Consider the following 15,218-nt stretch of genomic DNA (forward strand, 5'->3'; position numbering starts at 1 on the left):
AGACTGTCTGTCCAAGATGCCTAAAAAATACAGGGTCCACCTGGACCATCTCTGGAGAGCATTGGTTGTTGCTTGAAATCTGGGTGGCTAAAGGATTTCAAAAGAAGAGGGTTCAGAAAGCAATTTCAAATGAACTCAAGTCATTGTGAATTAATTTCTTAATTTAGTACAGATTTCAGTTATTTCAGAAGTTGAGGACTGATTTATGGGAGGGAATAATTCCATTCTGCTGTTAAACACACTTTATTGTGCTGCTGCTGCTAAAATACAAACCACAGGCACATCTGGAGAAGAAAGCCTTTTCTTTTCACCAAGATGCTCACTGTAGCGCTCATGCCTCATGCTTATCATCTCCGCTAGATTTCTTTGCGAGTCTTACTCTGATTTTTATCATGGTCCGCCTTAACTTCTTTGGACATTTTTCAAGGAGACTGTTTGGGTGTGAGGGTAGGGAGAAAAGCCAATTTTTTAATCTGTGTCCTTCCATTTACATCCTGTTGAGAAATGCAACTTTATAAGTGCTATACCGTGAGTTTCATCATTGCAGTTTTATTGTAGTTTTGTAATAAATAAAACTGAAGCACTGCTGGCTTAGGTAACTATTCTGTGAAGGATTTGTATGAACGTTATTGCAGAATTTTGTAGGAGGAGGGAGCACAGGCAGCAAAAGGAGGGAAGGTTACCCAGAAAGACAACTAACAGCAGTGGAAACGCCAGGGCTAGAGGAGAGGAGCTGAGGAGGCCGCTCACAGTTGCTGAAGGAGAGCGATACACAAGGGGCCGAATGGAAGTAACGGAGAGTGGTTTGTGCTTTACACATTGAGCTGCATACCTCTCTGCCTCGGTACTGTTTAAACTAAACTAAGTATCAGTCCACTGAAACTTCGGTGAGCAGATCTTGGCTATATGCTGCTTTGCCAACTTCAGAAGTTTAAAAAAGAAAAAAGAAAAAGTTTGCTAGAGCTGTCTGCCCCCTTAAATCATGACTTTGGCCATAAATCATGGGATTTGTTTCTAGAGGGATTGTCTGGTCCATTTCATTGGTTCATTTTGATTTAGCTTCCCTTTCCTATTTTCCTGTCGCGAAACCATGCAAAATAGCAGGCATGCATGCACACATATTACTTGATGGGTAACACCGTTTTGGCCTTTCCTGCTTTCCACAGTCTAGGATTCGATCACTGATGTAAGTAGCGTAATGCAGAGGAAAAGACAACCCCTCTTCTTCCAGAAGCAGCACAGCTCTCTAGTAAAGCATGTAAGTGAATTCCTGACGATGGGTTGCCAATCCCCAAGCATTCAGAAGCAGTGAGTCAGTCTTCCCCCTCTTCCCTAAACAATGTGGTGCTAAAAATACCAGAGTTTTTTGCCTTCTAGATTTCCAGTGTTTAAAATTCACATTTTTGTTCTTTTACCTGCTGGATGTTATTTTCTTCAAAAAAAAAAAAAAAGCATCCACAGACTGGTTCATATGTTATCACCTGAGTCTTACATAGACTCAGGGCTTCAGGACATGTCCTGTAAGTCTCCAGAGCAGAGGTGGTGAGCATGGCAGGGCTGAGGCCGTGGGGAGCCGTGCTTCTCCAGGTGCTCATGTGTAGCTTGCCCGTGAACTGTATTGTTGGAAGGTAAACTTACTTTCTGACTTCTGATGACTCTTTCTGATTCTAGAAAAAAAAAACACTTTTGTTACCAAAAAATCATAATTTAATAATGTTCCTGTTTGTGTTTGGCAGAATTGCCTTGATGGTAAACAAAAGTTTAATTTTGTATTTCCAAACAATTTTATCACCTCTTTTAAAGCTACTGTCTCTCTTCCAGGAGCTGCAGTTTAACCTTCATAACTACTGCTTGATGCTTTTATTGCCTTTAGTAAATGGGAGGTTAAGAGAAGAGAGGGACTAGGTGATGTGACAAACCAAAGCTTTGTATCAGCTCTGCAGAAGACTTTGGTTCAGCTGCTGCTGGGATCTGTTTCTATTTCTATGTCAATTTTCTCTTAATTAACAATTTACATTTGTCAAAATAATTTCTTTGCATCAGCTGTAATCAGAACTATTAAAAGTATTTGGGTTTGGTTGTCTCCGTACGTGTGAATCTCATCCTCTCAGTCTGCTTTTTATCAGGTGTAGTCTAGAGGAATGAATCTAAAATTAGTAAATGAGGGTTTTGTAACTTCATTTCTCTGTTTCAGTTTACGTATAAAAATTGTGCCTTCCTATACAACGCATACGTGCTTTTGTATCTCAATCTCATCCTGCAGGTTCATTAATATTCCTGCACTGAACGTACAAAGTGCCAAAATGCCAAACATAAGTCAAATTTTACTTTATCAATATACTGAAAAATAAAATGGTACTGCGTAAGCAGATTCACTCAAAAATGACCTCTTGTACATTAAAGAATCCAGTCCTTTTTGCCTGCTGCTTCCAAGAAAACCCTGCAACCATAAAGAAAAAGACCTGACAATAAAATGCCTTCCCCCCGACTTGCTTTTTCTTGTGAACAAAGGGCACAAAAAGAAGGATGAAGAAAGGACACTGAGTAGCAATTACAATTATTCTCAACTACAGACATTGTTATCTGAATCATCTGATAACATGCACCCTGAGATAATCTAAAGTAATCAATTAAAGTAAAGAAATAAAGATACAAGGAAGACTGGAAGGAGCTAACAGAAGAAAAAGGGACACTAGGATAAACTTTCTTCCAGGAAACTTCCCTTCGCTTCTGCCCAGATGCAGCTTATTCTGCAGATTGCTGAGTGTTTTTTATATACATAATTAGATGAATTAACTCAGTTTTGAAGTTTTTTTTTTTTAAAAAAAGGCACAACAAAACCAAAAAACACCAACACAAAACCCAGGAATTTTATTCAGAGTAGATCTGGCCTTTTGTTTGGATTCTTAGGAGAAATACTTCTCTTGTGACTTTGGCTACTGAAGTATGAGTAATACTGTTACGAAGAAAGATCATCTTCTGTTGCACTTTGGGGGAAATAAAAGGGCCTTTGCTTATTTGAAACAAATGTTTGTGTATAATATATATTGTATATAAATATTAGGTTTTGGGGCTGTAAATAAATATATAAAAATCATACTGACCTGGTTGTTTACCTGCTTTTACTAATTACATCAAAGAGTAACAGACCTGAAAGAAGTGAGGCCAAAACAATTTCAGCTATGTATTTAACAGCACACTCAGCATGTGTGTAGCGAGCATCCCTGTATTAGCATCCCCTTTTGTTAGTCCCACATCAACAGCACACCAAAATGTTCTTTCCTGGAGCAGGGAATGTTGTAAAAGGCTGGAACTTCTCCATGTTCCTCTGATGCCCTTTTCCCTGCAGATAAGCACCTCTGGGGCTTCTCAGTGGAGGGCATATGATGGTTTAAGATTTTACAGCTCGTGCTCCTTTTAAAAAGCAGCAACCAGAAGCCCAAACCAAATGTGCTGCTCTAGGGTGACACATTTCTCTGCTTGCGCAGGTGGTCGGGGGTTCTTGCATTCCTCCATCCTGGTCTGCTGCCCTGCTGTCACCCCTCTTCCTCACCCCACCTTCCCCTCCGGCCCCTGTTTGTGTGCTCCCCATCCACCTTTCTCCTTGGCAAGCATCGCTGCCACGGGGAGTAGTGTGCGTGCTCAGGATTTGCCCCTCTCTGCTGGATGTTTTGTGTTAATCCGGGTGATCAGCTGGAGCAGCAGGTCTCTCGGGCTCACCCTCTCCTTCCCCCAGGAGCCTGCCCCCCATCTTCCCCCTGCTCTGGGTGACGGTGTGGAGCCCTCCTGCGCCTCCCCGGTGTTTCAGCTGTTCTTATTCTTTCTTTCTGGAGATGGATGGTCCAGGGTGTCAGGGTTTTAAACATATTGTGAGGATGGAGAGGAGGAAGGGCATTGAATTGTTAGGCTGGAAGTGATAATGGGGCCAGTTAAACTAGTTTTTTGATACAAAGCCAATTGCCTCTAAGTGTTCAAAATAGTTGCCAGGAATTCCCTTCCCCTCTTCTATTTCTTTCTCCCATTTCCTTCCAGTTCTGGTCACTTGTGCTTAAAAACGTCCCCTGAAATGTTGGAATTGACCTGCTGTATCAAAATTTATCATTCAGAAGTCGGTGTTCAACTGGTCTGCCTGAAAAAAGAGATGGCATTGAGTGTGGAGTTCGGCTTTGTTAGAAGGCATGCTTAATGTTAGCTGATTTTAAAAGCAGTTAAAGAGTAGTCAGAAACCAGTTTTTTTCTGTTACCGAGGACTGTTTCTCCACACTGGTTGTTTCAAGACTTTCATTCTTAGGCTGATACTTGTGTGTCTTTCCCAGGCCTGTAACATTCTTATAAAACGATCCGTGTACTTTTTTGAATGTGTCATCTGCAGCCAAAAGAGAAATTTTTGGTATAATTTGAGGTGAATCTATTAGAGAGATGAGGTTCTTAAAAAAAAAAAAAAAAAAGACCCAACTATATAAAAAAATCCAAAAAGTAAATGTTGTGTTTTAAAAAGTTACTTCAACTTCTAAATGTCTTAAAAAATTGCCTTTGACTTTTATTTCCATGTCAGATCCCCTGCAGAGATCTGAATGTGTTGAATTGTGTTTGGAGTGTGGGGATGCAGAAGCGTGTTCTGCTAGCTTCCAGCTGACTTTAAGAGACTTGTGGTAACACATCGGAGAATTACACTTCTAATATGGATGGGCCTGTCCCTTTCTCTCTATAGTGGTGGGCTTTAAAATGCATCCTGGTTGTTCAGGTGCGATGGGCAGAATGATCCCCTGCCCATTCCCGCTATTCCAACCTGTCGTCTTCTCCCTTGGGGTGAAAAAAAAAAAAACCCAAACAGGGGTGGATTTCTCTTTCCACTAGTCCTGCCATTGAGTAAACTCAGCTCTCAACTTATTTTTTGGCACTGCTTCGAGGCCGCTGATAGGTGGTGCAGACGCCCTGGAGTTGGCCACCAGGCAGGCTTATGAGCACAGCGCCATAGGAATGTGGCTGTTCTGCTTTTGGGGCCAGGCTGGGGCTTGGAGCAGTTCGGCAGCTTTTGTGGGGTGCAGAGCAGAAGCTGGATGTCTTGTAACCACGGGCTCCTTCCTGGGGCTGCTGGGGAGCAGCGTGCAGGGATGCTCTGAAATTACCTCCACGCTCAGGAGTCAGCTTAGAGCCTGCAGAGTTTGTTAGCTGAGGCTTAGCTTCAGCCATCCCAGGTCCAGGCTGCCTTCTCCAGAAGGAATGGGATGGCAGCCCTGGGATCCCTGCTGCTGCTGCTCTCACAGGGCTTTTCCTGTTTTCTGACTATTAGAGGGTTGGCTGTGATTGTTGTCTGAACAGTAATACGGTGCGTTTTTAAGAGCCAGTGCTACAGCATGGCCTTGTTCACCCAAATAGAATGAAACAGTCTCCTACGTCCACCGCTGCATTTGCGCCCCGTGCACTGGATGTCTATTGCAGAGAGTGAGAGTTGAGAGGGAGAGAGCTGATGCTGTTAGAGATCCGCAGAAGGAAGATTAGTAAGTCTTGGAGAGCTGCTGCCAATTACATGAATTGGCACAGAGGAACACTTGGCTTCTTGCCCTTCTCAGTGAAGGTTTTTCTGGTGGGAAAAGGTATTTTAGCAGTACCTGTAAGATGCTAGAAACTTAAGCGGTGATGGAGTTCAAGGTGATACTGTAGCGCATAAACCACTGGCTTAATTTTTATTTTGCTATATGTGTGTGTGCGCATATAAAAACAGGATCTGAGGACCCTTAAGAAATGTGCCTTCCCCCAGATGTCTGGGGCTTTTACTGTAGTAGTAATTTTAATTTGTGTGTGTTTACAACAACAGTACTCAGACTTTCCTTCTGGGTACGTCTCTGAGGCTGACTTTTGGAAGGGGAAGAAAGTGCTGGTTGCTGCGGTGTTTCTAGGAACGGAGCAAGAGTTGGCTGGGGCAGAGACAAGGTAGTTGGAAGGAGAGCGTCATTCACCCAGACTTTGTAGTGCTGCATCATCTGTTCTTTCGTTATTTTCTAGCAGCTCCCCAGAAACGCTACCTGGACATATGGCATTCCTCCTGCTATAGCAGCGCAGGAGTTTGCTCCCTTGTATGAGAAATATCTCCGTAATAGTTGTGGGTTTTCATAATAATAAACCTGATTTTTCCTGACTGGTAATAAATTATGATGTCTCTATTGGTTTGGAATATAACAACAGAATTATGTAGGTACTTCAATATATTAAAGGTGTAATGTTACAGAACTACATTATTAAATTGGGGACCAATTAACTGTACACATGATGTAAAGCAGCTGGATAACTAATGAGACCACAGTCTGTCCCTCCCTTCTCAGACTCATCCTCGCTAGGATGCTTATTAGCATCATCCAGTACAGACGAAACTGGTTCTGGCTATGCAACATGCAGACTCCTTCTGGGGAAGTTTTTAACAGCATAGCACTGGGTACGTAGATGTAATGAACAAGTGCTGGGCTTGTTTTTTACCACTGTGGTTGTCAGGACTTGCGGAGGACAAGTTTTAATTGAGAAAGTGGTGAAGATATCCTGGGATTTCTGTCTATGTTATAGGGCATCAACTCATGTTGAAATAAGCTAAAAATGTGCTAGAACTGATGGGAACTTTATTGGGAATTTTCCTAGGGCAAAGGAAAGATGATGATGTGTGTATTTCACTATTTCTTACTCTCTTTTGCCTATAAGAAACGAGTTGGCTTTTGCATTAAAGCCATAGCTAGGCAAGCACTTCTTTTGATGTCGGCTTTTGCCCAAGCTGCTATTTACTCCTCTACCTCTGCATCTCTCAGGTGTGCTTGTACCAGTGCTTGTGTGAATGTCAAATTGATGAGACTGGGGATCTGCTCCATTCTGATGTAATTTTCATTCCCCAGGACTCTTTTAAGTTGTTTTCCCTCTGTAGTTCACTGTGCAGCCCCATAAGCGGGTGTATCGGCATGACTGAGGGGATATGTACAAGGAAGGGAGGTTGTCCAAGCCAGCATTGCCGCTAAAATGGGATACTTCTCAAACTGCACTTCTATTGGCATGTGCTTTCCAGCATGTGCTGTTGTATGGAAACCTTCTTAAAAGGTCAGTCTTACAGCAGCGAGAGGAATACATGAAAAGATTTGGAAACAGCGTGTTTAGAATATAAAGAGTTAGAGCCTGTAATGTATCTTCCTTCCCTGCAATGTGTAGCATCATGCCCACTAAATATTAATTGTGGCTTCTTTTCCCTTTTTTTCAGCTTCTCAGCAAAGATGCCTCCAAATGGGAAGGCCTTACATTTTCACCCGTCAGTTCTGCATTTTGGAATGCAGTGAGTATCTTACATTATTGTTGTTTTGATTAATAATGAAGCGGGGAGGAACAACTATATTGGGCTACGTTTGGGTAAAGAGCCTTAGCTGAGATCATGCCATCCTCTGAAAAAAAGAGAAATAGTAAGTAATTGCCACAGAGTTGGAACCGTGTTTCTTGCCTTGCAATACTTTGTAAATGAAAATCAACATAGTTCTAGGAAGGAGGAAAAGGGAATAGGGAACCATAACACATTCTGGGTACATTTCAGGTGATTCTGCTTGATTGTCAAATCAGTTCTTCATGCTTGTTGTTCATTTCTTGAAAAATTGCCTTCCTAGTGGAGGGGAAGCTTGTTGCTTCCTTTAACTTCGGAAAACAAAATCCAGAAAGTCCCAGGCAAAACATACTGGTAGAATACTTGAGATTTTTTTAAGTTCTCCTCTAAGAAAACTTTAAAAATTATTCTTAAATGATAATCAGCCTTTGGTCTATCAGTAACTGAAAAGAAACACAATCCCCTTATGAGTTAAAGGAATGTTTCAGAGGATGCACAGAATGAATGTATAAGGTGCTGGGTTTTAGGATGTATTAGCTAAAACAAAAGCCTTAAGAGAATCATTGCTTTAGCTGACAAAACAAGGCTTTGGTTATTTAAACTTTTTTTATTCAAAACTTTGTGCCTCATAAGGGTTGTTTTTTTCTTAAACTCCTGGTGACTCAAATGAGTTTTGGCTAAGTGCACCTCTTGCATCCCAACGTTGCTTATTTGTCTTTGTATACTAAAGGGCAAAATTTGTTTGGCATGTTTCCAAAGAATAGTTACAACTAGGAAATTGTTGCATATCAACATGTTTTAGAGGGATTTGTGTTTGTTGCTTTTTTGTGCATTGCCTGTACTTAAAAAGTGAATAACTTCTTTCTCTTTCCGCCTCCCCCTTTAGATTACTGGGGTTACCCAGAGCTAAAATGCTGCATGCCTACAACCCTAGCAGAGATAGAGAAGTTGTAGTGAATTCAGTGTTTACAGCTACTAGACAGTTTCATGTGTCTCCTGCTCATAGCCGGGTGAGTGTTCATGTACTTTTGGAAACTATGTAATGGCCAAGTGCCAAGCCTACATGCTTCCTTTGGCCTAAGCTTTTCATTCTGTGTTTTCTCTTCGTGCTTTTTTGTTGGACCTCCAACTTTTTTTCTGTTTGCTAGCATTTTTTTTGCTCACTTCTACTTAGACTGGTAAGGGAGAAGACATCCAAAACCTACAGCAGGAAATGTGCTTTACAGTAACAGAGAAAGAGAAGAATTTTTCAGTGTTAAAGAGGCTGTTTAAATCTCATTCTGCTCTATGCAGCATTATGCAGTAATCCACAGGCACGTGGGTGTTTTACAGCCTTGAATTCTCATTCTTTTGAATGGTCTTGCATATTCCTCAAAAAAAAACCTGCAGTGAAATGTTTTATGCATTTTGTATTGCAATTATGAGCATAATCGCCTTATGATCTAAGACCATTATTTTAACTCTGAATTTTTTTAACAATGTATAACAATATAACGCATGTTAAGAATGAATCACTGTGATCTCAGTTTGATGAAGCCCAGATTTTATCCTCCACTGATGTGCAAAGGGTTTTATGCTTTCATCTGATGTGTGTTTTTACTATGGCTGAATGGGTATTACTGTGCAGACGTGAACAGCATTGTTCTTTCAGTTAGACCTATTTGGTTACTAATTGTGTTGCCCAAGCTCAGCTTTGACTCATTTGACTATATATCACGGGGGGGGATTGATTCACTTTGTAATAGGTATCTATATACGGGGAAGCATTTTTGTGCATGCGGAGGTTCTCGGTGCTGCATGATTAACTTCTTGTGCAAAAAGGAGTCTTGACGGATGAGGCCCGAGCTAGCCGAGAAACTCCAGCCATCATATGGCGAGTTGCTGCGTGGTCTCAGTTCTCTGTAGTAAGAGTCGAGAGTTGTGGACAGATGAAACTTCTCAGGGCTGAGGTTCTGCTTAGTGGGATCTACAGATAGGGGTGTGAATGTGGAAGTGTCTGTTGGGCCGTGCGACTGAGTGGTGGGTGTCCTGATCACCAGCACCGAGCCAGCAAGCTTCTTTGTGGTCTCTGCAGGTGATTCCAGCGATGGGAAAAACTTCTTTCAGAGTACTCTTCCTGCCAACAGAAGAAGGCAGTATTGAAAGCTCATTATTTATAAATACCTCATCTCATGGAGTACTTTCATATCAGGTAACTACTGATATTTTTAGCTTGAGTTTTGGATTTACTTGTGTTTTAAAAAGCGATTTTCATACGTTTTGAACTTGGACGCTTTCGAAGTTCATTGAATTCTTGATACAAGTCAGGTGGGGTAATGTTTACAATTCATCCCTTTTACCAGATCTGTCTAGTCTCATGATCCCTCATGAGATGTATATGGTTAAAACTACTACTGTTAGTGGGGCTACTTGCAGTAGTAAAACTAAGTGTATTTGTATATGTGTACTTAAAAGATCATGGTCTTGTCACTACTAGTTGGTTTCGTATAATACTGCAGTCTAGACTGCACTGTGCGGGAATGCATTTGTCATGAAAAACCTATTTAGGAAATATTTTAGGTGGTTTTCAGCTACTCTGCAGGATTTTATGTAAACACATTGGGGATGTAGCACAGGGTGAGAGGTTTAGGCCCTTAAAACATGAAAGCCAAAGTAATGGTTGTGCATTAAAGCCGCCTGTTGTCTGATTAACTAGTGAATTCAAGCAAGTCTTAAGCTTTTTTATTTTTATAAGGGACATTATATACTCCAAATTCCTTGCTTTTATTAATTTGTTAAAGAAAAATCTAACTGAATTCACTGATTTAAAAACAATGCCAGCTTTAAATCAACCATCCAGCTATTCCATTCCCGTACTTTGATACTGTGCTGGAAAACAAAGCTCCTTAAATTGAAGCATAGGTAAGTTCAATTAAAATACATGGGTTTTTAATACAAATGTTGCATTTATCTAGTATTTATTAGAGGTAATGCCACATTTGGCAGGAACTTTTCATCAAGGATGAGGGAAGACTGCATTATAGAGTGATTGACCTTTTCTTTTTGACATGTCTCCTCTCCTTGCACTCACTCCTGACCCCTTGATTTGTTGCCCGGTCAGCTCAGCCAGGGCCTTTTATCAACAAGCTGCGGGGAAGCAATTGTCAGTGCTACCAAAAAAATCAGTTTGTCTCCTGTTGGACTGCTGCTAAAATCAGTAACGGGCTGGTTTTCATGGACAGTTACACCTGCCACCTGAAATAGAGGAAGTAGCTGCTCATGATTTCAGCTTGCATTAGGTTTGAGTTTCAAAATTGGGCATAACTTGACTGGTTGATGCACAGTTACAGAGCTCTTGAGAGCCCAAAAGCGTTGAAACATTTGATGTTTCTAATGCATTTATGCAAGAGTATGTACGGAAGATTTACCCAAATGGAGAAGAGGTGCCAGTATAGTAAAATGTACTTTGTAAATGCTTCCATAAAAAAATAGCATATTCCCTTTGATCTGATATTTTCTATCTGTAGTCGGAGATCTTCAGTGAACATAGAATGCATTATATTATCCTCTTAATTAAAAATGTGTTTTTTTCTAGTAAAAAATAATAAATCTTTGCATACAAGTGAAAAACCCCAAGGCATTTTTCTTAACCTCTAATGATTTTTTTTTCCCCCTGGTTATCTTGCATCTCATTGTCATAAGCTAATCTTGGTGGAGTGGAATATGAATGCAGTAAAACATTCAACGTGCAAATCTTATAGTGCTCTGAAAACTGCAGACTTTGGGGGGAAAAAAATCAAAATTTATTTTACTCAATTTTTAAGGCAAAGCCATTGCATTCAACGTGCAATTGGACTAGTAACAAAGTTTTTCCAGAAATTACTGCACTGCCAAATGGTGATATGTGTATTGTAATTGCCTGAAGAATAGTAAGAGAGTTTAGATACTTTCTTTTTGGGATAACCCGATGCTCTGCTGGTGAGTGCTTTGTTTTGTTTTTGTAGTAGTGCCTGAATGAGTGAAGATGCTAAAGTGCCATTTATGTGTATAGTTACTTTCCCCATGGGAACTTTATATCTATAAATTGTCTTTTAAAAGAATCTAATGCAAAAGACCAATCTGTTTCTTGGGAAGATTGTTATTATTAGCAAAATAGTTTTGTATGTTACTGTGATAACTGAAATACTAGATGTTGATGTAATGACCTTTTTTTTAACACCAGCTTTTTGGAACGGGAGCTCTGACATCTTCTCCAGAAGAACCTGGAGTGCAGCTAGCAAACGCCTACTTACTGCTTCCACACATTCAAAACATCCAGGCGTCACACACACTGGTACAGTATACATTTCAAATGGAGATGAAACATAAATCTTCTTAGACATAAAAGGTTTTTGTCCTCAGGTTGTTGGGATGCAAGGAACGTTAACAAAAAGTCCAAGTACCAGCGACTGCAGGAGAGAGGTCGCAAGATACAGGGCTACTGTGATCAGCTGGTGTTGTGGTTTTATGAGACGGTCTTTGGCATTTAAACTGTTCCCACTTGTTCTCATTCATGCTCCCGTGGTGTGCTGTCCTCTCAGTTGTGCTGACAAAACTATTTGTGAGGCACTGCTCTGAACTAAACTGGAGAATTGATCCGTCCTAAAAAAATTAAACTTTGTGCTATAAAGTTGTGGGGGGCTGTTTTGGTTTGTTCCATGTTTTACTTCAGACCCGTTCCCCATGCCAGTTCACAAGAGGGCTGTGCCAACAGTTTGCCACAGTTAAAAAGCATGGCATGCTGCATGGATGAGAACAAGAGCTGGGAGTCAGGCTGGAGTATCCCCTCCTGCCTGTATCAGTGCTGCAGATACCAGCTTTGCTTACCTCAGCTTGACTAAGGCAGAGAGCTATGGAGAATACAGCAAGGAGGATTTATGAGGCATAACTATTTCAATTGAAAGAAGCTTTAACGATTTCTGTTGTTTGGTTGCAGTTGCAGGTATTTTCATAGTCTTCCAGGCCATACAGAACCTCTCAAGTGAATAATTAACTGGAAAAATTCATCTTTCAAATTTCCTTTTGTATTGTACACAGATTTAGTTTTTTCAAAAACATACTTAGAATATCTTAGCACATAACAGAATTTAATCTTTCATCTAAATGCAAGCTGTGTTGACTTCATGATGTCTTCTGTTCTACCTGAGAAAAATTCTCAGCTCAGATCGTATTTTTCAGTCTGCTATGTACATGTTACGTCAATCTTACCTCTACCCGAGGACAATGCACAATTTCCTTCTCTTCCTTTCTTTTCCTCTGTACCAGTCTCTTTCCTGTAATCACACACGTGTGCTCGCTTGTGGGCATACACAGACAGACTTGAGAAGGAACCAAAAATCTTCAGGGTTTGTAATTTGGGGTGCTAGGGGTAGAACTGAGAAGGGTGTTTTGGATGCTGTTCATGACATGTGACTTTGCATCTTCATGTCTAGCTCGATGGGTTGTTGTCAGATATTGTCTGAAGTTTGGATGCAGGCTCTGCTGCTTCGCAGTTCTGTCTGAATTCCTGAGTAGAGAAGTTTTGGGGAGCATTTGACATTTTCCTTACTCTCTAGTGAGGAACATTTTCCTGTGCTTTATTTCTCTAGAGTACAAGCTTGAGGTCATGTTTGGCAGTGCAGCATGGTACCACCTGGCACCAGTCTTGTCGCAGGATATGAGTTGTGAGAGAGTGTTGACTCAGTTCTCCTAGCTCTGGGTGTAATTTTCCTGTGCCGGGCTATAATTGAGTAATTACTCTTCAGTTCACTGAATGTTACTGATTTGGACAGAAGTGCTGCAGCAGTGGGACGGTCTCCTCGGCTGTTGAAGGTGGTAGTCAAGATCTAAATACTGAAGCGGAGCTTATGGCTCGAGTTTGGATTCCTTTTAGAAAAATGTTGCTCTACAGATAGCTGTCCTCTCCAGAAGTGCCTCCTTCAATTCACCCTACTAATCTGATCCAGATCCCATAAAAATTGGTATGATTCTGTTTTGCCCAGTTTATATTTTAGGCTCAGAAGCTGTAGAAGGAAGGAGAGGTCTATGAGGTTTGAGTGAGCGACTACACATGTGCAAACTTAAGGATACGTAACTATTAAAACATACAATGGAGATTTGTGGTGAAAAAGCATTTAAAACAAACCAGTCATACTCACTTAACTGTGCACATTTGCTTTCCCCTGTTTATTTTTGACTGAAGTAAAATACCAGTGTAAGTTCAGGATAGCGTAAGCCTCATTTACACATCCCTTATCATCTTGCAACCTTGGGCGACAATGTCTAGTTCGATATGCTAAAGGTATCCTTACCTCTGAAGTCTACTGATACTGCTTGGAAACCTGTGAGAAAGCTCACCAAGTGCTGCATGGTGTGTGTCTGTTTTTTGCCTCTGTTGTCTCCTGGTGGTTGTGTTTAAGCTGTCATTTAGTCCTATCATGTGCTTGGTAAAATGCCTTCTCAGAACTGCTGGAGGCATTGTTACCATTACGCCAAATACTTGTTCTTACTCCTCTGATGGTTGGAAACCTACACCTGATTTCCAATCTGAATTGCTTTGTGGCCAGTTTATATTTGTTTGTTAAGATACGCGTTTAGTTTATACCATGCCTCCTGCTTCTGAGGCTTATACCCAGAAGCATTTGTAGGTGGCATCGCATCTTCCAGCTTTCGCTTTGCCAAGCTGAACGGTCCATGCTCTGTAGTATCTTCTTCAGTGATGGGCTGTCCCTTTCTTAACCAAACTGACAACCCCTTTCTGCAGCTTCTCCAATTTGTAAAAATTTCTTTTGAAGGTGAATGGCCAGAATTGTACATAGGGATATGGATGAAATTTTGCCTCTACAGAGTTTTTATGTTGGAAATATGATATATCCCTAGGGATTATAGATGAAAGTTTACCTTTACAGTAGGAAATACATATTGGAAATACAATATGCGACAGGTTTGTGTTTGCATTTTTGTGGAAAATGAACCTCCATTGATTTTTTGGGTTGTTTTTATCCTTTAACAGGCAAAGGTACACCAGCCTTTCTTTTTTCTCCATCATTCCCCCAGGTTTTTTTAGCAGAAACTCTTGTGATTAATAAGAAAAGAAAAAGAAAGACAAAGTTGCCTTTTCTACTGTTGAATGTCACCCTCTTTCTGTTACTCTTCTCAAAGTTCCAGCTTTTGAAGGGTTCAGGATTGGTGTGCTCTGGCTGTGGTCCTGGATCCCAGGATTTCTGGGCTCCTGGCTCACTCATTGGGAGGAAAGAAGCGCTGTGTCCAACACTGTGGATTCATGGTATGTCCACATGGCCATTCAGCAGTGGCTAGTTACCACTAAGCTGTAACAGATGGTGGAGCCCATATAGGTCATCTTTGTTTATCCAGCTTCTGGATGTAGTCTTTGCTCCAGTTGCCTGTTTTTTGGCATTGTTTAATATTTGGATGGCACGAACAGGGCAGCTCCATCACTGCCTTGTTATGTTCAAAATACTGTTCAAACACACTGGAAATGTCAATGGAGGAGTGACCTGCAGGGCAGAATGTCTTATCGTAGGAGACACAGGCATCATTTACTGACTTCCCAGAGGAGTTCGGAGTTTATGAGCCAACGACATGGGAAATACTGCAAGTACTGGCAGGAACCCAAGACTCCTTAAGCTATGTTTTGTGCCAGTGGACAGAGGATCAGAGAAGCAAATGTGTGCAAGTGTGGTGCTTGGGCGTGGAGAAAGGAAGGTGGTAGGACAGTAGAGTTTTCTTGGTGTGCCATCCTGATAACTGCCTGCAAAAAACTGATGAAACTCTGCTGAATCATTATTACAGGGACAACTTATTAACACCATTCAGGGTGGAAATAGCTTTCTACGCCCAGGGACTGTCCAGGACA

The 15,218-nt window shown here is 41.1% G+C and overlaps 1 protein-coding gene across 1 annotated transcript in view; it reads left to right on the forward strand.

Moving 5' to 3' along the window:
• The window catches only part of KIAA0922 (KIAA0922 ortholog), a 76,902-nt gene that overhangs the window by 21,655 nt on the left and 40,029 nt on the right, over positions 1 to 15,218 (forward strand). The window contains exons 2-5 of the mRNA XM_009329793.1: positions 7,235 to 7,306; positions 8,232 to 8,355; positions 9,420 to 9,536; positions 11,547 to 11,657. Coding sequence (XP_009328068.1) covers positions 7,248 to 7,306; positions 8,232 to 8,355; positions 9,420 to 9,536; positions 11,547 to 11,657 — 411 coding nt within the window. The 5' untranslated portion in view covers positions 7,235 to 7,247. The remainder of the gene's footprint in view (positions 1 to 7,234; positions 7,307 to 8,231; positions 8,356 to 9,419; positions 9,537 to 11,546; positions 11,658 to 15,218) is intronic.

The sequence above is a fragment of the Pygoscelis adeliae genome, unplaced genomic scaffold, assembly GCF_000699105.1.
Source record: "Pygoscelis adeliae isolate BGI_AS28 unplaced genomic scaffold, ASM69910v1 Scaffold67, whole genome shotgun sequence".
Classification (NCBI taxonomy): Eukaryota; Metazoa; Chordata; class Aves; order Sphenisciformes; family Spheniscidae; genus Pygoscelis; species Pygoscelis adeliae.